This window comes from Sarcophilus harrisii, chromosome 1 (genome assembly GCF_902635505.1).
Source record: "Sarcophilus harrisii chromosome 1, mSarHar1.11, whole genome shotgun sequence".
Lineage (NCBI taxonomy): Eukaryota > Metazoa > Chordata > Mammalia > Dasyuromorphia > Dasyuridae > Sarcophilus > Sarcophilus harrisii.
In genome coordinates this window covers 384,953,688-384,976,810 of record NC_045426.1, presented here as the reverse complement: position 1 = coordinate 384,976,810, position 23,123 = coordinate 384,953,688, and the positions used below count along the sequence as shown (strand labels likewise).

General features: G+C 31.6%; 1 protein-coding gene across 1 annotated transcript in view; it reads left to right on the top strand.

Moving 5' to 3' along the window:
* CLPTM1L (CLPTM1 like) overlaps positions 1–22,370 on the top strand; it is a 33,047-nt gene extending 10,677 nt beyond the window's left edge. Inside the window, exons 6-17 of the mRNA XM_003759584.4 lie at positions 2,703–2,820; positions 3,391–3,485; positions 4,315–4,399; positions 7,323–7,426; positions 8,378–8,443; positions 10,226–10,276; positions 11,016–11,098; positions 13,516–13,550; positions 14,986–15,041; positions 15,155–15,199; positions 17,201–17,316; positions 19,266–22,370. Coding sequence (XP_003759632.1) covers positions 2,703–2,820; positions 3,391–3,485; positions 4,315–4,399; positions 7,323–7,426; positions 8,378–8,443; positions 10,226–10,276; positions 11,016–11,098; positions 13,516–13,550; positions 14,986–15,041; positions 15,155–15,199; positions 17,201–17,316; positions 19,266–19,350 — 939 coding nt within the window. The 3' untranslated portion in view covers positions 19,351–22,370. The remainder of the gene's footprint in view (positions 1–2,702; positions 2,821–3,390; positions 3,486–4,314; positions 4,400–7,322; positions 7,427–8,377; positions 8,444–10,225; positions 10,277–11,015; positions 11,099–13,515; positions 13,551–14,985; positions 15,042–15,154; positions 15,200–17,200; positions 17,317–19,265) is intronic.
* The last annotated feature ends 753 nt before the right edge of the window (positions 22,371–23,123 follow it).

Sequence of the window (23,123 nt, the reverse complement as noted above, 5' to 3'; positions counted from 1 at the left end):
GCACTCCTATTCCTTACCTCAGTGCTTCAGAACCTCCGACCTTCTCCATTCCCCCTCCCAAGAACCCTTCCAAATGAAAGCAGAAGAATGGACACACAAAGAGACCGTTACCTCCAGTTCTGGGAGATACCTTTATTTCACTCTACCTGTTCATCCCTTTGCTGGCCCCTATGTGTCTGTTGTCTTTCTGTCTGCGCTTGGGTATCACGTGCCTGTCTCCAAGCCCAGCATGTGGCCCATTTTCTTCTGTCTATTCCTTTGTCCCAGTTCCCATATGTTTGATTCCATATGTTCTTCCTTTTAGTTCTGACCAGGCCTCCACATAGGTGGCTTCAGCATCTGTGTGTTCTTCCTACTCATTTCTCTGTGTCTATTCCCTATAAATCCTCCGGAACTGGGTACTGGACCCCTCCCTTCATGGACATGCAACTTCCTTCTGCTTCTCTCCTTTCCACATGTCCAAAAGCAAATTTGTATTACATAAAAATTGTGTTATATAGAGGTCTGCAGAACAGTTCACATATGTGAAATATGAACTATCTGTACTAGCAAAGCACTTTTATAATCTTTATCTCTGATGCAAGCTTGATCCCATTTTAACAGAAGACATCATATATTAATAAAAATAGAGAACATATTACTAAAAGTGACCCTTCCAAATATAGACCAGCTACATGTTTAGGTATTTTTGAGCAAAGCAAACACATCAAGTCTTCTCAAAAAAAGTCAGTACTTAAAAAAAAAAAAAAAGTACTCTGTTGGTGGAAAAGCAAAGAGTGTATCAAAAAATCCCAACACATTTTTAATTTGGAGGTTGAACAAGTCACCCAAAAATGCTGTCACATTTTACTTTGCATATATTTATCACAAAACCTTTGACTAAGTTCTTCATTCTTAATGATATGATGTACAATAAATATATAAAGTAGATCCAAGCATAGTGAGTATTTGATATTCACATAGAAAACTTTTTTCTCTGAAATATTGACTTAAAACATACCACCAACACAATAACGTGTTGAACAGTTGATATAAAACATACCTTCCAGGGAAACAGCTTACATTTGTTGTAGTTCTGCCTAGTCTTAACCCCATTAACAGTAGTCCTGACCAGAACTGATGATGACTTTTTTTTTTAATTACAACTTTTCATTTTCAAAATATATACATGGATAATTTTTGACATTCAGCCCTACAAAACCCTGTGTTCTCATTTTTTTTTCCCCTCTCTATTCATATTTCCACAAATATCATCCTGCACAAGAAAAATCAGATCCAAAAGGGGAAAAAAAAAAAAGAGAGAAAGAAAACAAAAGGCAAGCAGACAACTACAAAAAGAGTGAAAATACTATGTTGTGCTCCCTATTCAATTTCCATAGCCCTCTCTCTGAGTGCAGGTGGCTTTCTTAATTAAAGACTGGATTTGAATCTGTAGATCAACATGAACAATTGATGATGGTAATCATTATTGACTGGCCTTCTCCAGGATGTACAGAACAAATATAAGGCAATCAAAGAGAAGCTTTAGCCAATATATGTTGTGAAACTGATTGGCATCTCAGAAGGCAAAGTTTAATGAGGATTATATATTTAAATCAGTTAATGGCTTTGCATTACCAGTTTTAGCATATAGGTTGGGCATGATAAATTAGGATAAGAGCATATTTAGGTGTCTACACAAAGATCTGTAATCTTAAAAACAAACATGGATTTATCACCCAAAAGAGTTATAGAAAGATTAATATTTCTTTTCAAAAAGAAGGTATAGTTTTGCTAGATATTCCTGATAAAAATACTTTTTTGGAACAGACAGAAAAGACATATATATGCCCCTTGATTTGATCAGTATGTCTAAAACTGGTTTATATCTGCACAGAGCCAGTAATAATACTAAGATCCAAGAGATGAAACAAAAAAGAATGCCATGACTGGTACCCATTTTAACTCAACCAACAATATGTAAACAAATGGCTAAAAAGTACAGGTTTGCTTGGAGAATCAGAGGAATTTTTTGATAGTGATTCTGGATCAAATGATTGCCATCAGAAATTGCAGAAGGATTAATCTTAAGAAATCTAAAACAATGCACCTTATGCATTTAAATGGTCAGATCAATCTTCAGCAACGAGATGAACTAAATCAGTTCCAATGGAGCAGGAATGAATTGAGCCAGCTACACCCAGCAAAAGAACTCTGGGAGATGACTAAGAACATTACATAGAATTCCTAATCCCTCTATTTTTGTCTGCCTGCATTTTTGATTTCCTTCATAGACTAATTGGACACTATTTCAGAGTCCAATTCTTTTTGTACAGCAAAATAACTGTTTGGACATGTATGCTTATTTTGTATTTAATTTATACTTTAACATATTTAACATGTATTGTTCAACCTGCCTTCTGGGGGAGTGGGAGGGAGTGGACGGAAGGAGGGGAAAAATTGGAAGAAAAGGTTTGGCAATTGTCAATGCTATAAAATTACCTAGGCATATAACTTCTAAATAAAAAGCTATAATAAAAATAAATAAATAAAAAACAAGTAAAATAAAGTCCAAAAAAAAAAAAAAAAAAAAGAAAGAAAGAAAGTCAGGAAAGTAGTGTAAGCAAGAAATAAAAATCTGCACTATCATACTGATACAATGATCTCCAGGTTTGGTTTGGTTTCGATTTTTTTTAATTATTTGTTTTTTGGGGAATATTCAGGTAATAAATCGTTCGACAACTGAACTACCTCTGACTGTGTCATATGACAAGATATCATTAGGAAAACTCCGTTTTTGGATTCACATGCAAGATGCTGTGTATTCCCTACAACAATTTGGTATGTTGTGATAAAATCATTATTTAATGTTTTTTAAATTTGCATGTTTTTTAAGAAATCCCATGGAACACAGTATTGCAATTAAAGGCTTAATTGTGTTAGTCTTTGGCAAACAATTCCTACTGTTTTACATTATTTTTCCAAAAATATTTGGCTAATAATTGAACATTGTCATTTATTGACTGTACTGAACATATGAGTTTTTGTGTGTATTCAATACTTATGCTTGACTCTGCTTTTTAAGCAGAAGTGGATCACATATTTTTCTTCTCTCAGATACTTTTTTTAGAGATTATTTTACATTTCTGTTTTGAGCATTGCAATCAGTTATTTGTTTCCTCTGTTCTTTTGAAAGTGTGTAATTTGTAATCTTATTATTTTCTTAAACTAGAAATGTAAATTAAATGAAATGATTTTAATTTTTCCAACTGAACTTTGATTTTTGATAGATTGTTAAAATCTTTAGGGTCTCATACAGAAACTAAGCTAAACTAAAACTAAAAACTAACTTGAGATAAATTTAGAGCTGCTTATTCAACTTTATAATGCAATGTTTGTTATTTTCTACAGGATTCTCAGAAAAGGATGCAGATGAAGTAAAAGGAATTTTTGTAGATACCAACTTGTATTTCTTAGCTTTGACTTTCTTTGTGGCAGCATTTCATGTAAGTGAATTTTTGGTATTTTGCTATTTGTTCTCTGTCATTATACAGAGTAGGAAATTTTGCAATAATAGAACTTAAATATAGATGTTAAAGTAAGAATGTCTCCTTTTTAACATTTCCTGCTTTAGCTCTGTAGGCCAATGTCAATAAAATTACAGTGCTTTAATAAGAGCAAAATTTTATTGTGATCTTTTGTATTACAATCTTTGACTTAGAATTGTTCATTTTGCAATCGATTACACTTCTTCTGTTACATGTGACATTTATAGCAAGTAGAAGCAGACCAATGAACTTTAATGAGTTCTACTCCCTTATGCTCTCTGCATGAGATATCTATAAAGTAAAAAAAAAAAATCTAATTTTTCATAATCCTTTTCATTTCTGATGTCCTAATTTATTCCATCCTTCAAGGCCCAGCCAAAATTCCATTGCCAAAATTCTCCCATAGTTAATGCAGCCCACATTGAACTCTTCTTGCTGTGAATACTTTCTGTCCACTGTTATGTTTCGCATAACTCTTTTTTTTCTTTTTTGCTGAGGCAGCTGGGGTTAAGTGACTTGCCCAGGGTCACACAACTGGGAAATGTTAAGTGTCTGAGGTCAGATTTGAACTCAGGTCCTCTTGACTTCAGGACTAGTGCTCTATCCACTGCACTACCTAGCTGTCCCTTAAAATGACTGTTCTTACTTCTCTGTATGCCTAAGCTAATTTAAAATTTTATTTTTCTTCTTTAAATATGGTTAAGAATTTGAATTCATGTGTATTTAAAATAAGGAGCTCAACTTGTATGTGTTTTTAAATTTAAGTTTATGTCATACTTTTTTTCAGCTTCTTTTTGATTTTCTGGCCTTTAAAAATGATATCAGCTTCTGGAAGAAAAAGAAGAATATGATTGGAATGTCTACTAAAGCAGGTAATTATATATAATATTGAAGGTAGATATAGTGTATTTTTTTTTAAATATTCTCTTCCTATCATTATTTATGACAATGATAAATTATCTGTCAGCTTTGAATGATAGAACAGAATGATATCATTTCTGGTATGCTCAGTGTCATTGAGCAGAATGTTAATTATGAAGTATCTTTAGATACTTCATATCTTAGATGGCAACCCAATATAATTTCTTCCTAGTGTCATGTTCATTAGTAATATATGTCATTTCCATCTATCACATCACTGCCCAACCAAAACTGTAGTTTCTTTCTCTAGAAGAGCTATATAAATTCCCCTTTAAGAGAATTTCTGGCATATCTATTATAGCAAAAGTGGTAGTGATAAGAACTTTTGATATAAAAGTCCATTTTATATCCTAAAGATAGTGAGTGTTATGTTAAATATATATTGGATCACTTGCTAACTAGGGAAGGGGTGGGAAAAAGGAGAGTAAAAAATTAGAACACAGGGTTTTGTAGAGGTGGATATTGAAAATTATCCATGTATATATTTTGAAAATAAAAAGATTTGATTAGAAAAAGATAGTGAGTATTTACAGTTAATATAGAAGATTATAGATGAAAAAATTAGGGCAGATATCCCCAAATAGTTGATCACCTTTAAATTTTACTGTGTAAACTGTATATTTTTAAACACAGTAAACCTGGGACCAAGAGAATCCTAGATACTACAGATAGCCATTTAGAATTGGGGAGTCGAGAATTATAGATAAAAAGGTAAAAATCCTTCCTATGGGAAGATGATCTTGAATCTTTGTCCCAAAGCTTCTCCAAATTGCATGAAGATTGGGTTAGACATCCTAAGACTGAGAGATAGTGTAGCTGATATGTACTAATGGGATGGCAAAAGAGATTCTAAGGGTATTCAAAACCTAGAAAACCTGGAATTAGTGTTAAATGAATGGAGAGAGGAAGGAAGAAGTAGTTTTTAACCTTCAGACAGAGACAGGACCCACAGAAAGTTTACTAACAGGATCTACATGTAGATCATGTTTACTAACATGATCTACAGATCAGAGGTCTTCAGGTCAGCTTTGTCCTTCACTGGAGGGAGGAGGAGGGAGAAAAAGTACCAAATGGTGTCAAATCTAGCCTCTAGCCTTTCCAGTTTATTTTGTTCATGTCTGCTACTTGGTTGATGCAAAGCAATACAGAGAATGCAGTACTATCCTTTAAACAAAGCTAGGGGACACTGAAACTGAGAAATTAGATATGCCTTACAGGTAGTAGGATATTCTACAGCAGATATTCTACAATGGCAAGAGGCCATTGTCTTTAAATTTGTGGACTTGCTTGGTGCTCTGTCCTTTTGCTAATTTACTTTTTACTTGGGATTCCCCAAGGAAAATTACTTACACTAGTAGTGGTCTATGTGAAATATAAAAGCATACTCTTCTACTAGATTGTTAGCATTTTAAATCTTTAGGTCTCAGCACCTAGTAGTATAGTAGGCACTTAATAAATGTTTAATTAATAATTATATACAGTTAAATAATCCAATCTATTTTTTGAAGGCACTGGAAAAAATATTTTTATGAGATTTTTTTTTTTCCCCGTTGAAACACTTAACATATTCTGACAAAGTTTAAAGCTCTTAAATTCTAAAATATTGGCCAGTATTTTTGGACTGACTGCAGCTCTCTACTATATGCTGTAGTGGAGAGAATACTAGACTTTTGGTGAGGAAGATTTGAATTCAAATCTCACCTCAGAGAAATTGGTACTGGCAAGATTCTGTTTCTCTGCGACTCATTTTCCTCTTCTATAAAATTGGATTCAGTGTAACCTTTACTATCCCTTTAGCTGTAAACCCAAGATTCTGTGATTTAATAAGGACCCTATAGATTTTTATTATTATACTCAAAACTTATTTTAATTATACTCAAAATAATTACCTGTAAAAAAAAAAAATGGAAAATCTTGTCCTAATTACATGTCTTCTAAAGCTAGAAATAATTTTGCTTTGTCATTAAAAATAATTGAATTTATGCCTTAACTTTTAAATCTTAATTCTGAAACTCATGATAAAGTTTTAATTAAGTGATATTTGGAGGAAGGGTATAAATTTAGGATCATAGAATCTTTAGTACAAAGTATTCATGTATTTTAAATCCAGAAGTCAGACTCATCACTGCGTGAAACTCTTTCCCTTCATGAAGAGCAGCATTTCATCTTTAATGGATTATCTTAAATAACTACCTGGGACATTGGCAGATTAAGCAAATTGCCTATCTGTGGTCATCCAGATTTTGTGTGTGTGTGTGTGTGTGTGTGTGTGTGTCTGTCTGTCTGTCTGTCTGTCTCTGTCTCTGTCTCTGTCTCTGTCTCTGTCTCTCAGAGGGTGGATTAAACTCAGGTTTTCCTGATCATTGCTTTTAACTTCTGCAACAGTATTGTGAAGAGTGCTGTGGACTCTGAGTTAGAAAAGACAAGTTCAAATCCTAACAACTGACACATCCCTGAATAAGAAGTAAAATAATCAAAAATTTTATTTCAAGTTATAAAGAAAAAGTCCTTTGAAAATACTACATATGCATATGACATTTTTACCATGAGCCATTTTTTCTTTTCAGAGATATGGTAAATTTTATTTCAGAACATTTTGCTTTATATATATTCTAAATTTCTATTCAACTTTTCTTAAAGTGGATGAGAAAATAAATTGCTCTTGAGTTATCTTTTAGTTTTTGCCTTCCTAAAATCAGTGTATAAACAGCAAGATTTGGTCTTCTGTAAAAATCATTTGTGGTTTGACTTCAGGGATAGTATAAGCAGTCCAAGGCTCCGGAAATAGAAATGCAGAATTTGAGACTCAGAAATAAGATTACTCTGTAATCTTCACTATTCTTACAAAAAATTAATGTGTGGCTGTTTTTACAGTGCTCTGGCGATGCTTCAGTACGGTGGTGATATTTCTTTTCCTTTTGGATGAGCAGACAAGTTTATTGGTGCTGATTCCAGCAGGCATTGGAGCAGTAATAGAAGTGAGTTTCTCTTAGCAGCTATTAGAGGACAGTGTTTTAAGTAATTTTAGGTATAAAATTAAATTTTACTAATTTAATTTTTACTGTGTGCATTAGGTCAATTTTTTGTGAATTCTAATTTATAAAATCTTTTAACACTTGTTTTGGTAATATTATTTTTCAACCACGAATGATGCTGTCAGCTAAAAAATAACCTTAGAAATTAAATATGTACTAACAATTTTCACAGTGCCTTGAAGAAGGAGGAAAATAGGCTTGAAGTTTTTACTCTTGAATTAATCAACAAAGGCAATATCTATATGTCTGAAGAACCTCTGCTAATTTTTTCCATAGTTTCTGGTCATATAAATATAATTGTCCATCAATAGATACTTATTAATTGACTATTATTAAGCAATTAGACGTTGTACAAAAGAAGTATAGTATTGACCTGAATATAGAGCCCCTTACAAAATGAAATCTCTGAAAGGAGAAAAATATAGGTAATTTTGCATAATTAAAGATCTCATCAAGGATTTATATATACTGGATTTGGAAACATGCCATTGCAAATATTAAAATTCAAAATCTGAGACATTTGTCTTAACTTTTAGGAATTTATGTTTTTAATGGAGATTTAGGACTTATTATATACAAAACAATTAGAAATCATATTTAATAGTATAAAATCAAATAGTATAGTACCAACTCTTAATTTTATTCATAAACAGGAAACAAGCAGAACTCAAGTTGTCATGCCTGACTTTTAGTATAGAGAGCACTTTGAAATACAGTTGGAAAAAAATGGTTGAATTAGGAGTAAGAAAGGGAAAATAGTGTAGGAGAGGAGATTTCAGTAAGGTCAAATGCCACAAACACTATGTATTGATATCTTTGTTTAAATGTTGCTTAGGCTTGATATTATTTTTGTTCTTGGTATTAAAAAATTAAATGTTGCTATTTCCCTCTCAGTTATGGAAAGTGAAAAAGGCATTGAAAATGACCATTCAATGGAAAGGCCTAAGACCCACATTCCAGGTAAAATTGAAGATTTTGATGAAATAAATGCAGAAGAATATTTTATGTGACATCTATATAAAATTATATATACACAGACATATATTTATAGCTTTACTAGTCTAGAGTAACAATTTATTCATTTCATACTGGATAAAGAATATGGATTTAATTTACTTTTCTGTGACCTTTGATTAAGGAGGAACAGTAGATTTTGTTTGTTTATTTCTTAAGTTGGTCAGTTTATCATCAAAAAAGTTATAACTCATCTTGGGATATTGAGCACCATAGTACTGTGGGGGATATATTTAGAAAAGTATTAGTAGCTGTAAGGAGGATTAAAACTATTTACAAATAACTATTAAAACTATAATTGTATGAAATATGGTGATAGGATTCCATCATAGTACAATTTTATTATGTTAAACTATAATTTAATTCCTTAAGGTCCAGGGCCATATTTCATTTATCTTTGTACCTCTGTCACCCCCAAGGATGGTACTCATTTAATATTTATTCCATGTGTTACTGACTACTAGACATAGAGCAAAGAAGAGAGCATTTGTGTACAAGGATATAGAAGTAAAAATGCAAGCAGTAGTTATAGACCATCTTGTTCATAATAGAGGATTCACATAGGGAATTTGTGGAGAATAAGGTGAAAAAGTTAGATTGAGACCAGATTAGACAAACACAGGTGAAAGAATTTAAATTTCATCCAAGTAGGCAGTAGGAGTCTACTGAAGAACTTTTTTTTCTTTTTTAGCAAGAGAATAATATAATCAAACTGCTATTTTACCTACCATATTAATATGATTTGAAATACTAAACATGAAGGAAATTAAAATAAAACCAAGGAACTAAATTAAGTATTAAAAACTAAGAACACAAGTTTTAATGGAGATCCGCTTTAATGCCACAGCTCATACTTGCAAATTTTAACTTTACTTAGCATTGGTGTGTTTATTGAAAAGCCTGTATGTTAGAAGGCCAGACAGATGCCTGAAGAAAAGCAGAAGTCATAGGAAGGAAGGGAAACAAATGCTTCTCTTCACAATTCTCACTAGCTCTAGGGAGGATAGAGAAGTGGTAAATGATAAATCCAACTTGATTATTCCATCAATGGCTTCTGTAAAGTATCAGTTCTAACATAATAAAGGGGTTTCTAGGAAATGGAATTTAATTCATCCTTCATCCTCAGTTCACATTAAGTTATCCAGAATTTGGACAATTTTAGGACAAGAGAATTTGCAACTTTGAAAATATATTTCATCCTTAATTTTAAAATACTGGTTTCATTTAAAACTAGAATGTAGTAATATTAATTTTTCCTTTTGTAATAATCTACCAGACATTTTTGATATGTTGTTGGCTTATATATGTGTGATAAATAAAAACAATTTTTTCTCAGAATTAAGAGAAACTATTAAACTTGGGGGTTATCTGACACATAGTAAAATGTAATTTGTATGTTATGTTTAACTTTCAACTCAGAAAAATCACATTAGTTTAAATACATGCATATGTTGTAATGGATTATGCTTAAATTTTAGAACAGTAGATATAGTATAATATTCTATAAACTACAAAGATGTGGTATTATTACAATTACTTTCTAATTGTCTTTTCATAATCTTTTACAAGTTAGAAGAATATATACAGTATGATTTTTAATATATTACAATTTTGTGAAAATTATGAGGTTTTCCCTACCATTAAATATCACTCAATCTTTATATAATTAAACAGAATTCATAATCATTCCATAAATGAACTAATTTTAATTTTTTAAATTTAAAATAGTTTGGAGCTTACAATGAATCTGAAAGGAAAACTGAGGAATATGATACTCAGGTAAGATAGTGTCTCATAATGAGACTATTATTGCACATTCAATCAAGGCATTATATCAACAATGTGACACTCGTTTGAAAGGCTTTTTGGGGGGAGGGTTCAGGAGAGAATAATATAGTGAATAATTGTGCAATTTTAATAACCCATGTCAAAAATACTGACTAATAAAATATACCTTGGAAAACAAGGAACCTACAAAAAAGTGATTGTCATTCTTATAACAGTTTATATGAATTTTAGGGTTGAGTGGAACATTGACTAAGTTTCAACTTTGACAGATGAGAGTTTCTCTCATTTAAAAAATCTTTGAGGGAGATTCCATAACATCTCTTACAGATTCCAGTCTTTTTTATTGAAATTATATTACAAGGAAGTCATAGTTTAGAATATGTTGATGTATGTATTTTCTAATCCAATACTGAAATGGAGGAATAGTTCTTATAGCATATTGGCAGCATCATCTGTAGGAAAACACTCCCAATGTTTATGGAACTATTCCATCTTTTGGTAGCTGTTGTTTGACTAGCTGCCATTATGCATTCTGATTAATAAATGACACTTTGGGCCAAATAAAAATATTTTTATTTGTTAAGTAGTTCATCAGGTTTACCTGGAATTTTACCTGGAATTTTCTTTCTTCCTTAATCACATTTTCCATTAATTATATAAAATGTTTGAAATAGTTTCATATTTTGAACTCTTCACTGACAGTTAACAGTGGTTTTTCATTCTTCACCAGGCTATGAAATATCTGTCTTATTTACTCTACCCTCTGTGTATTGGAGGTGCAGCTTATTCACTCCTAAATGTCAAATATAAAAGGTAAGATTCCATAAAGTATCACATTAATACTGGAAGCAAGTTCAGTGGAAAATTTATCTTGAGCTACAAACTAGGTGCTTTTTTTTTTTTTTAACAAGAGCTACTATAAATTGGCATATAGAGATAGCTATGAATTTAAAACACCACTGTTCATTCATTACTAATAGTATTTTTCTTTATTAGTTGACCTAGGGATACCCAAAGATTAAATGGACACTAGGAAATGAGTGTGTGTGTGTGTGTGTGTGTGTGTACATACATATAATATATATGTATATACATATATATTATATGTATACATACATATAATATATATGTATATACATATATATTATATGTATATATACATGTTCAAGTGGTTCATCCTGCATACGTCACAGTGATGTGTGCTCTTTGTGTTAACTATTCTTATATAAATAATTCAGTGATGCATATAATTAATTTTAAGGCATTTTATCTAAACTATTGGTGAATCAGAATTTTTGAGCTGGAGAAGCTCTTAGAGGTGAGCTAATCATTTTTGTTGTTTAGTCATATCTAATTTTGTGATTCCAAAGACCATACTGTTTATGGGATTTTCTTGACAAAAATACTAAAGTGGTTTGCTAGTGGATTTTCTTCTCCAGTGGATTAAGGTAAACAGAGTGCCCAGAGTCACATGACTAGTAAATATATGAGGCTAGAGTTGAACTTGGGTCTTCCTAAGTGTAAACCTAGCCCTCTATCCATTGAGCCACCTGGCTGCCCCAATCTTACCCATTCATTTTACAGATAAGAAAAATCTTTAAACAACAGAACTAGATTTATTTTTTCATAAAAAAGGAATTTTAAGAGGTCATCTTATTTGTCCCCGTTTCTAAAGAACTCAGATGTAGGATACTACATATAATATGCAAAGAATTGCAATATGATTCATAGCCAGGTTAATTTTAAGAGTTTAAAAACTAATTTAAAGTATGATCCTTTAACCTCTGGATTATAGTCTAGGTAAATAGTATAAGTAATTAGGGATAAATTGTTATTATGTTAAAATCATATTCTCTTGCATATTTCTGTGGTCAGTAAAATCAAATATGTCAAATTAGTCAGGCTTATAAGCAAGCATAAAAATGCAGGATTGGTAGAACTAGCTAAACATTTCATTTTAGCCAATTTAACAATCTTTCCTCCTTCAAACTTACTAATGCTATCTAATAGGTAGTAAAATTGACTGATTTTAAACATACTTGTTTTATTAATCCCTTACACATTTTCCAATGGGAATTCTCATGATGAGCAAGAACAGAGGGATCTAGGATAACTAATTCCATATGAATAATCTGTATAATCAGTCCAAAGAGAATTACCTTGAGAAATATATTATTAAGTAATCTTGAAAACTAGTATTTAATATCTAAGATTTGTAGCCCAAAGATCTTGGATCTATCCTTATAATGTGCCTAAGCCAAGGTTGACAATACTTATCTAATCTCTTAAGTTTAAGATAGTTAATTTTAATGACATTGATGCTTAAATGATGGAGAATGCTCCAAACTAGCTTCAAGAGTTCATGACAAAATAAATAAATAAAGGCATTGAAATTTAAGTAATAGGGGCAACTAGATGGCGCAGTGGACAGATCACCAGCCCTGTAGTCAAGAGGACCTGAATTCAAATCCAGCCTCATACATATAAAATATCCTAGTTATGTGACCCTGGGCAAGTCACTTAATACCAATTGGCTCACAAAAAAGAAAAGAAAAAGAAATTTGAGTGATATTATCCTAAAAAGGAAACATTTTCAGTTCAATTTCAAGTCCATGTCCCTTTGTATGTGATGTAGGTCAATATAAGTAATAGCAGCATTTATAGAGCACTCTTTAAGGTTTTCAAAGAACTTTACACATATCTCATTTTGTCCTTACAATGAGAGAAACAATTGAGAAGTAGGTTCTGTTACTTGTCTTTATTTTACAGAGTAGGAAACTGAGGCACAAAGAAATTAAGTGATTTGTTCCAAGTAATGCATCTAATAAGTATCCTAAGTTGGATTTCAACTTATGTCTTCCAGATTCCATATCCAACATTCTCTATGCCTTCTCACTGCCTTTTTAGTGTGAGAGAGTGATCAAAATGAATTCAATGAAAGTTTGAATAAACATTGAAAATAAAAGCCTGATTAGCTCTTTTTGCTTGAGGTTTTTAAAGAATGGATTTTTCCCCCCATTAAGTTCATTGTATTATTTGATATTTGTCATACTAGTTATAAATATATCTCAATAGTTGTCTTTATACACCCAGCCTCTACCAACAAGGGTATTTCTATTACATTATTTGTGCCCTTTGAATCTTTGAATCTAAAAAGAATGTTATATAATGACACAAACAAAATAAAATAATGCTGCTAATAAGCTAATTTTTCTCTCCACTTTTTTAAGCTGGTATTCTTGGTTAATCAACAGCTTTGTCAATGGTGAGTCTTTCCACATTTTTATTGTATATTTATTGAATGATCTCATTTTTATTTGGCTAGATTTTTGTTGCTCTTATGTACAGAATGTTAATTTTGTAAATTCAGTTCCCAAGAAAGCCCAAATACAGCCCCTACATTGGTTTACATCCAGATGTGCAAGTGCAGTTATCAGGGGAGAGTATTTCATGAAAAGACATTCCGATTCCAAGGATGTATACTTTTCTTGTGACTAACCATAATAGACAGTAGTTCAAAGCTCTACACATTGGTAACATAATTTATATTTCCTTTTTATATCAAAAGTGTACATATAATTTATAAAAGCAAACTTTGGACATCTTATTTAAAGAAAATGCTTTATCACAAAATTGAAGCCAAGACATCTCTGAAGTGTATAATCATTATGTAATATTTGTATAATTCTTTTGTTGTCATTAACATTTATTCCTAAACCTTTCCCTCATTTTCATCCAATGTATAAATTTCAATTAGACTAACATACTTATTATCTAATTTTATGTTGGAAGGTCCTTCCACGATTTTATCCTAAACTTATTAAAGCTTCTTTAAGACCTTTCTCCCTAACCAAAAATACTTTTATGTCTAGGCTCTCCTTTTGGAGCTATTAAAAGGAAGAATTTTCAGGATGTTATCTTCTTATATTTATCTATAGCTGTCTATTCAAAGATATATTTCCAATAAAAATTCTAGAAAGTCTTTAAAATAGAAGTAAATTAGCTATCTATCATCTGATTCCTTTTGCTAGAGTTGGTTTCATTATATAAAGTTACTCTTTGCATAAATAAGACACTTGAAAAGATGAAATAAGTCTTTTAAGTCCATTAAGAAACCATGTAAAAATTATTAGAATAGTAATTTTGCAAAATAATCAGATATATAATTAAGCCGTGGTTTAAGTATTTGGCCTTATCTTTTTTTTCTCCTTGAATACTTGAGAAAAATCCATAAAATTATAACTCATGTTGCACAATCACTGCTAACTTGTACAAGTCATTTTGATTAACAAAAAATTATGATTTTTCTCTTGGGTACTTTTTACCTTGCTGAAATCCACTAATGAGGAAACTCTATCTTAGACCTTATAATTAATGTTTGTTCAGGTAGCTACTAAAGGTGAATATACTACCTTTTATTTAAAGAAATAAATATTTTGTGTAATTTGTTTTCATGGTACCTTTGATTTCACTGGTGTAAAAAACTTCCTCTGCTCAATTAAAATCAGAAACTGCTTTGCAGCTCAGCCTTAAAAAGTTGACAGGGATACTAAAAACTTAACAGTCTTGCTCTGTCACATAGTTAGTATGGCTTATAGGCAGGATGACGGGTTCAGCTTTCTATGCCCTGTGCCACTGTACACCTTGTAGAATATTGATTACTTCACAGACTTATCAAGTGTTTACATTTTCTCCTTTAGGAGTATATGCCTTTGGCTTTCTCTTTATGTTGCCCCAGCTGTTTGTGAATTATAAGGTAAGATACCAGCATGTTTTTATTCATGTAGTCTTCAAGCTGTTTCCTGTCTTTTGGGTCCCTCTTCCCCTCCACTTTTTATAACTTCTGTCTTTGTGGTTTTTTTATTCTAGATGAAGTCTGTCGCACATTTACCTTGGAAGGCATTTACATACAAAGTAAGTGGTGTGGTTTTTTTTTTTTTTAATATATTAATTGCTTCTATTTCTACATTCCCTTCATTTCCAAACTTACCCTTTCCTTTCCCTCTTTAGAGAGCCTTATAATAAAGAATTTTATTAAAAAAAAAAAAGCAGTTCATTAAAACTAAATGAAGCCATAATAGAGTCCATAGCAGATCTCCATACCCAAAGTCACCAACAGTTGCAGAGATGGAAGAGAGATTGAAAGCTGTTTACATCTAAAAGACTTTATTCTGGTATAGCCATGAGTATCTTTCAGTGTTGAACAAAATTAAGTATGTCTGAAAGATATAATTTTCAGGGATGTTTCTTGATAAATAACTTCAAATTTTATATTGCCAATTTGTCATGTGGTTTTTACCTTTTTAAGACAGTTGCTTCATTTATTTATTTGTTTGTTTGTTTTTAGGAAATGCCCTACAATAGCTCATTAATAATCCTCCATTTCTAGTGGTTGTAGAGCATTGCCTTGATTTATAACCACATTTCAGATACACATGAAAAGCTTTCAAACAGAAAGTAATTACACCAAATTGATATATTAACTCTTCTTAATTTTAAATACATTTCCATTCTTTTTTAGGAAAATACTTTTGGAACTTTTTTTAAATTTTAAAACATACAAATCAGAAATCCAGAGGATCAAGTCATAACCATACAATTTAAACTTCTAAGTGTTAGCATAATTCTGAAAATTGATTATTATGATTAGTCATGGGAAATCCTATGAAGAAAAAGCTACAGTAAGATTCTGAGTTATTATTTAAAGTACAACCCTGCCCAGTTTTAGAACAAGAAGTACTTTATATAAGTTTTTTGTTTTGGGCATGATGGTGGCTTATTTGATTGTACCATCGCATCATTCTTTGTTTTGTTTTGTTTTTTTCTTGATTCCTATAGAGACCTACTTTTATAGGAAAGTGCAGTATTACCTAGATCTGTTTCTGTTCTATTCAGTGGCAAAATCATAGTTCCTTAGGTCCTTAGAAAAGTTAAGTGAAAGAACTCTGCAGTGTATACTGATAATAGGATAACTTATTTCATTGAGGTAGAGTTCTATAATTTGACAGTAATTTGTCAATATAAAGTTGAACTTCTCCAATTCATCAATGATGGACAGAACCAGCTACACTCAGAGAAAGAACACTGGAAAATGAATGGGGACTACTTGCATTTTTGTTTTTCTTCCCAGGTTATTTTTAACCTTTCTGAATCCGATTTTTCTTGTGCAATAAGAAAACTGTACGGATGTGTACACATATATTATATTTAAGATATAGTTTAACATGTCTGAAATTGCCTGCCACCGAGGGAAGGGGGTGAAGGGAGGGAAGGGAAAAGTTGGAACAGAAGTGATTGCAAGGGACAATGTTGAAAAATTACCCAAGCATATGTTCTATCAATAAAAAAGCTCTAACAAAATAAATAAATAAAGTTGAACTTCAAGGCCTAGTAGATTAATTTTCTGAGAGGAACAAAGAGGCAATTTAGTACCTGTCATTTTTGGATTTCCAGATGTGTTTTTCGGTGGCAGCCCAATGACTTTTTCTGTGAGCTTGTTAAATTACAACTTTTTTGATGTATCTGGTGAAAACCTTACTAAGGATCCATGTGACCTGTTGTTTTCATTAAATTACCTTTTGAACACCTTCTGCAAGCTGCTGAGTTAATCAGATTGCTTTAGTCTTTGTCTTGAGGTAAGAGGGGTTGATTATAGTAAACAAGAGCATATCACACCCATTTGTTAGTTGGTCACTTTAGGATGTATACAAGGGATATTAAATGATAGCAGAGTTGTGAGTACTCATTTTCTGCTATACAAAGTATTTATTTCTATTTCTACTCAGCCACTGAATGCCACTGAATATTTACCTTAATTATTATTCAGTCTTATTCATTCACAATATGATGATATCAAATATTTATGGATATGATGTTAAATATTTATTAACCTATATTTTCCTTCTATTTTTGCAGGCTTTTAATACATTCATTGATGATATCTTTGCTTTTATTATCACTATGCCAACATCACATAGGCTGGCATGTTTTCGGGATGATGTGGTATTTCTTGTTTACCTTTACCAAAGATGGTGAGTTTTTCCCCATTTATTTTTGTGTCCCCATCTTTTGCTTTTAATGTGCTGTTATATATTTTCATATGGGATCGTGGGCATAAATACACTGTTCACTTGAAAAATAAGCATTTGCATGCACTAATCTCATATGTAGTGTCAGTAGTTTATTTGTTAAGTCACTGGCAATTTGACTCAAAATAATTGTACCAAATTTAGAAATGTTACTTCTACCTATATTTTATTTGTTTAGTAGAATGTTTCTGACTCTCTGTGTATTAGGACTCATGACATTTGTGTACCTTTTTGAACGGTACCATGAGCCCAGTTGCTGGTCTTCCATTTTACAAATTTAGAAATTTGATTTTATTAGTTCATTTAAGGTTGTCTCACTATAGGGAAAACATCTATTTACTAAGCAAGCTAATAAAAAAACAATAAACTATTAGAACTCCAAATTATGGAAGTTATAGCGTATAGGGGAGTTTTCAGGCTAACTACTGCTGTCATTTGAATAGGGCACTATCTCCTGTAGAGTTAATTCACTCAAAAGACCAAATCACAAATTAGAATGTGTTGTTTTAGGAGCACAGAATTAAATGAAAGGTAGTTGGATATATTCTTAAATGAAGCTATGATAATAAAAATGACTCTCATTTTTATAGCATGACTGCCCTTCATCCCAGGGTTTTGTGTCTGGATAATTGTACTAATTATAAAAATCAGAACGCTCTGATACACTACAAGTGAGATAATCTTCATATATTTTACAAGGAAATACATGCTAGCTATTCCTTGCCTCCTTCAGCAAAATTTCAATGGCCTAATCCAACAGAATTTTTTCTAACTGGCTTAGCAGACTGTATTCTTAGGACTATAATCAATTAGCAAATGTGTATCAAGCACTTATTATGTGACAGTCCCTGAGAATACAGAGACAGAAACGAAAGCCTCTGCCTTCAAGGAACTTACATCCTTTCAGGACAGAAAGTGTATAATAAACATTTTAAATAAGAAATAACCAGGTAACTTAAGATGGGGCTCTATCCCATTGAAGGAAGGCAGGGATGAGGAGAGATAAGGACAGAGATGAGAATTTCAGAATCTCAGATATTCACCAAGCAGTTAGAGATCTTCACTTGGATCTCAAGAGGGGGACAAAGAATGAATACATAGATGTCAGAATCATATACATAGAAATGGTCATTGAGCCTATAGGAGAGAAATGATGAGATCACAATTAAGTGTAAAATTGCAAAGATAGATGTGGTTTCAGAATGGGATCTTAGGAATGTGATGGGGACAATAAAATTTTTTGAAAGGAGCCTAAAAAGGTTCATAAAAATAGAAGAATTAAGAGAGTATTTACACAAAAATCCAGAGAGGAAAAAAAAAAGAATCCTTAGTTTGATTCTTTACTGACTGTCAAATTTTGAATCTTTTGTTTGTATAAGAGACTTAAGTTTATGGGTTGTTAATTTCTAATGACTGATGAGTCTATATAAATAAAAAATGTGGAATATTTGGGTTTTTTCCCAGCTGCTAAAAAGTGAGTGCAAGTTTTCCTTTCTCTTGACTGAAGTGGACGCATTCCTTTCCTTACTTTCTTCCTTTTCCTGCCCTCCTCTCCTTGCTTTGAATAGTTATGTATTTCATAGTGGTTTTTTGTTTGTGTTGTTTGGATTTTTTTAAATGGAAGAGTAATAAATTTTGGTTTTAAAAAAAAAAAAAACTTAAAAACAGCTGTTCTATCTCTTCAGAGTCTTGGATTCATTAGCAGCCAAGTCTCTGAAATTTCACATTTTTAATGTGTTAAAAACTGTTTAGCTTGGGTTATAAAATATTGGAAATGAATCAAGTGTAACTTTTTGTTTTCTATTTACTCCCCATCCTCTACAACAATAATAATTATAACTTGAAATGCCATGTGTAAAAAAACTAATTCTGTTAAAATTGTATTATTTCAGGCTTTATCCTGTGGATAAGAGCAGAGTTAATGAGTATGGAGAGTCTTATGAAGAAAAACCCAAAAGAAAACCCCACAGAGAATAATCGTTGAAATAATCCTAGAAGAGGCCACTCTTGGGACTGCCACTGGCTATGTGTGTTGAATTTTTGTTTTTCTTCTTTAAGCAAAGAGTAAAGTTTTGATTGTCAAGTAACTGAGTATTTTTGGAAGCGTCTCATGGATTTTCATGGACATCTACATCTTCTGCATTGCCAAAATATTTGAATGTTTCTCATAGATCTCATGATTTACTTATTTATCTTTGGAAAGAAGGCTGCCAATATTTATACCAGCTATCAGTCACTGCAAAGCACTTAGAACTTTATTTTCCATACAAATTTAAATACCAGTCTGAATCTCAAGCTTTTTAATGTTTCTCTTGTCACACTTGATGGTGCATGATGGATTTTGGCTTTGGAGTACCAACTGCTGAAGCAGCACCCTGTGCCAGTGACTTAACAGATATTAACATCAAACAGGCCAGATACTGTGAAATTCTAGCAGGGATAAGTAGCATTTCGGTAGGTTAAATTATGTCAGAACTTCCATTATAATCAGAGGTTTTTAAATTATTTTTATTTTAGATTTGAATTTTCACCTTACATAAATTCCAGATATCTCTATGAAATCATTCCATAGTGACACTTGGGATCAAATAGCTTTTTCCTCCATTTGAATTATATTTTAGTTGTATTAAAGCTGAGTGTATGTGTGCATTTTTAAATGAATTTTACTGGCTAATTTGCTTTTCTTGACTTGTTAAAAGAAGAGTCTCATTCAGACAATTAAAGCTTCACTTTTCCCAAGAAATTAACAAATAATATATATTTACTGTTGTGATTTTTTTTAAAGGTTTCATTTCAGAAAATTGAAAGTAATTATATATGTCCCACAAAGTTCCCATTCAGTTTTCCATTCATTTATGTTTTCCGGTTACTAAAATAAAGTTTTCGGTCCTGAAATATATGCTTGTTTAAAGTCATAAAGTATCATATGCATGCATTTTCATTTGCGTTAAGATTTGTCAAGAGATCCTGAATTCTAGCCCTCCCATTGCCACAAACTATGTAACATAAGGCAAGTCATTTAACCTCTCTAAGCCTCAATTTCTTCATTGATAAAGTAAAGGTGTTGAACAAGATGAAACTCTAAGGTCCCTCCCAGCTGCAATATGACTAGCATTTTCATAATTTTTTTAAAACATTACAAAGAATCCTCAATGTTAAAAAAAAAAAAAAATACCCTTCTTTTACAAGGGAGGGCAAGAATCAGTGAAAGAAGTTCACTCTGATCAGTGTCCTTGAGGAGCTCTCTTCAAAATGTGCCTTTATCAATATCTCTGTGTGTATGAATAATTGAGGTTCCTGGCACATGTTTTCAGAAATCTCAATACAAAGTGCATGGGAGGTTCAGCCTTAAATTCCTTTTTTGTTGTTGTTCAATCTGGTCCCTTAATATTAGGTTGAAGTGGACAGTTTTTAAACTCTGACTTGTATAGGAGTGCATCGTGAACAATCACCGACTACTTCTAATTCCATTAATTTTGATGGAAGAGAGGAGCACCATTTCTAAGTCATTGTTTTGAAGCAAATCACACAGTTTTGTCACTATGCAAAAATCTACTTACAACATTCTTAATTTCCCCACACCTCTTTGTAGACTGGGAATGCTATATGGATATTTAATTTAAAACTTGGAAGCAAATTCACTTACTAGTTTAAAGTATCAGCAGATTTCCAGTAAGGAGATGCAAATTTTACCTGGATTTAAAAAGAAAAATCACTTTGGTCATAAGTTGATTTTCAAATTCTGTATTTAAAAATAAATGCTAAAACAGATTGTTGATTCATAAATGATTATTTCAGATAATCAACTTACATTTATATAGTGCCTTTCTATTTAATGCACTCAAGGCGCTTTATAAGCTTCAGATTACCCAATGGGTAATTTACCTTTCCCCATAGACTACAGTTTCTACAGTTTGCTTTTTGCTTGAATTTTTATTTATTTTACTCTAATGAATTCTGTCTTAGAGAGAGACAGAATTAATTTTCCACTATACTTTGATATGCCAGTAATTAAGATATTTTCAGTCGGGAGAAATATCATTTTAATGTTTACAGAAAGCCTTTTAAGTGGATGCATTATCTGAACATATTTGGCTTATTGAGAATTTTTTTTAATCATGTGCCAACACTGGAAGTTTGCAATTCTTTTAAAAATTCTTTTAATTTACTTTTAAATCCTTAAAGAGATAAGTATGTTGTTATAAAAGACATCCTTAAGAAAATTAACTTTGTGCACTTGTCCTGACAAATATAAAAAGGAAAGAAAATCACATCACTTTGTGGCATTGTCATTTAGGGTTAGAAACCAGCAGAGTGGTATTTTTAGAAAGACTACATAAGAAATCCAGATTCATGTTACTAAAATGTTTGTTTTTACATACATATATTTTAGTTTTGATTTTTAATATCCACTAGATTTTTTTTTTTTTATCTAAGGTTGATGTAATTGCTATTAACAGGTGCTGTGTTGTTTCTGCCATCAAATCTACTGATCAGTTTTGTTTGGTTTTTCAAAACTGACACATAATTTAGATAAATAATCATAAAGGTATTACTATAGTTAGACCATGACCTAACTTTACAAAAGAGTATGGAATGATCCTGTGTTTTAAAGTCTTCAAATGGGAATTCCCTAAAATGACAAAAATGAATTCCCCAGTGAATTAAAATTGGCTTTTCGAGGACAGATTCTCTTACAGTTGTTTTATTTCTGAATTTAGAAGACTTACAACATTCATTTTAAATGATCTGTCAATGAGTCTCCAGTACCCATTTTTTTTGTGGTTTTTTTTTTTTAATCCTATTGTAAATGAAATGTGATGATTCAGCATGTGGAACTTTTTTCTGTGACTGCTAAGATTACATTATATTTTAAAGAAGTGTGTAATCAGTAAGTTACAGGTTGTTTCTTAAAGTAATTAGCCATTGTAAGGCTTTGAATGAATTAGTTATTTATGCTGTGTTCCATGTGCTAATAAATTATTTATGTAAGGTAACTTGTGCATCTGTCTTCTCTTTGGCAAGAAGTTAAACAGAAATTAAATTCAAATAAGAGGTTTGGACTGGAAGATCTTTAGTTTCCCTGCCAGCTCTAAGACTACTGGCATTCCTTGTATGGTCATTGATACAATGTTCCCTCACTCTCCTTTTGACTTTTTTTTTTTATGTTAACAAACTTTATTTTATTAACATTAAATTCAGTAGCATTCTTGATGTCTGTCTCACACTTCTGTGCCTTCACCAGTATGATATTGCACATTCACTTCTAGTACAATTTAATATTTTTTGTATCTGCATTCTAATGAAAGTTCCAAAATAGCAGGGACTATATTCTTTAAACTTCCTATTTTTTAAAATTAAAACCTAAGTAAATTATCCATGCTTAATAATTTTCAAAGAATCTAGTATGTGCAAGAATGAAAATAAATTTAATCTCCTCTTTCAACTTTAACATTTCTTACTAAATTCAGAAGCTTCTATCTCCCAGTCTTTATAACTGGTTAACTAAATTCTTTGCTGCTTCATCACATGGAGATTACTTTCACTCCTTGTCCTTGAAAGTCATACCAGTCAAGCTTTGGCAGATCTTGCCACCAAAAAAAAAAAAAAAAAAAAAGTATGGATCCAGCAACAATCCTTGAGCCAATCTCCATAAATAAAATTTCAGGGTGAATAATTTTTTTTATTTTACCTTTTAAAGACAGTATCATAAGATGTAGAGAAATTGTAACCTGTATCATTTGAGAGAA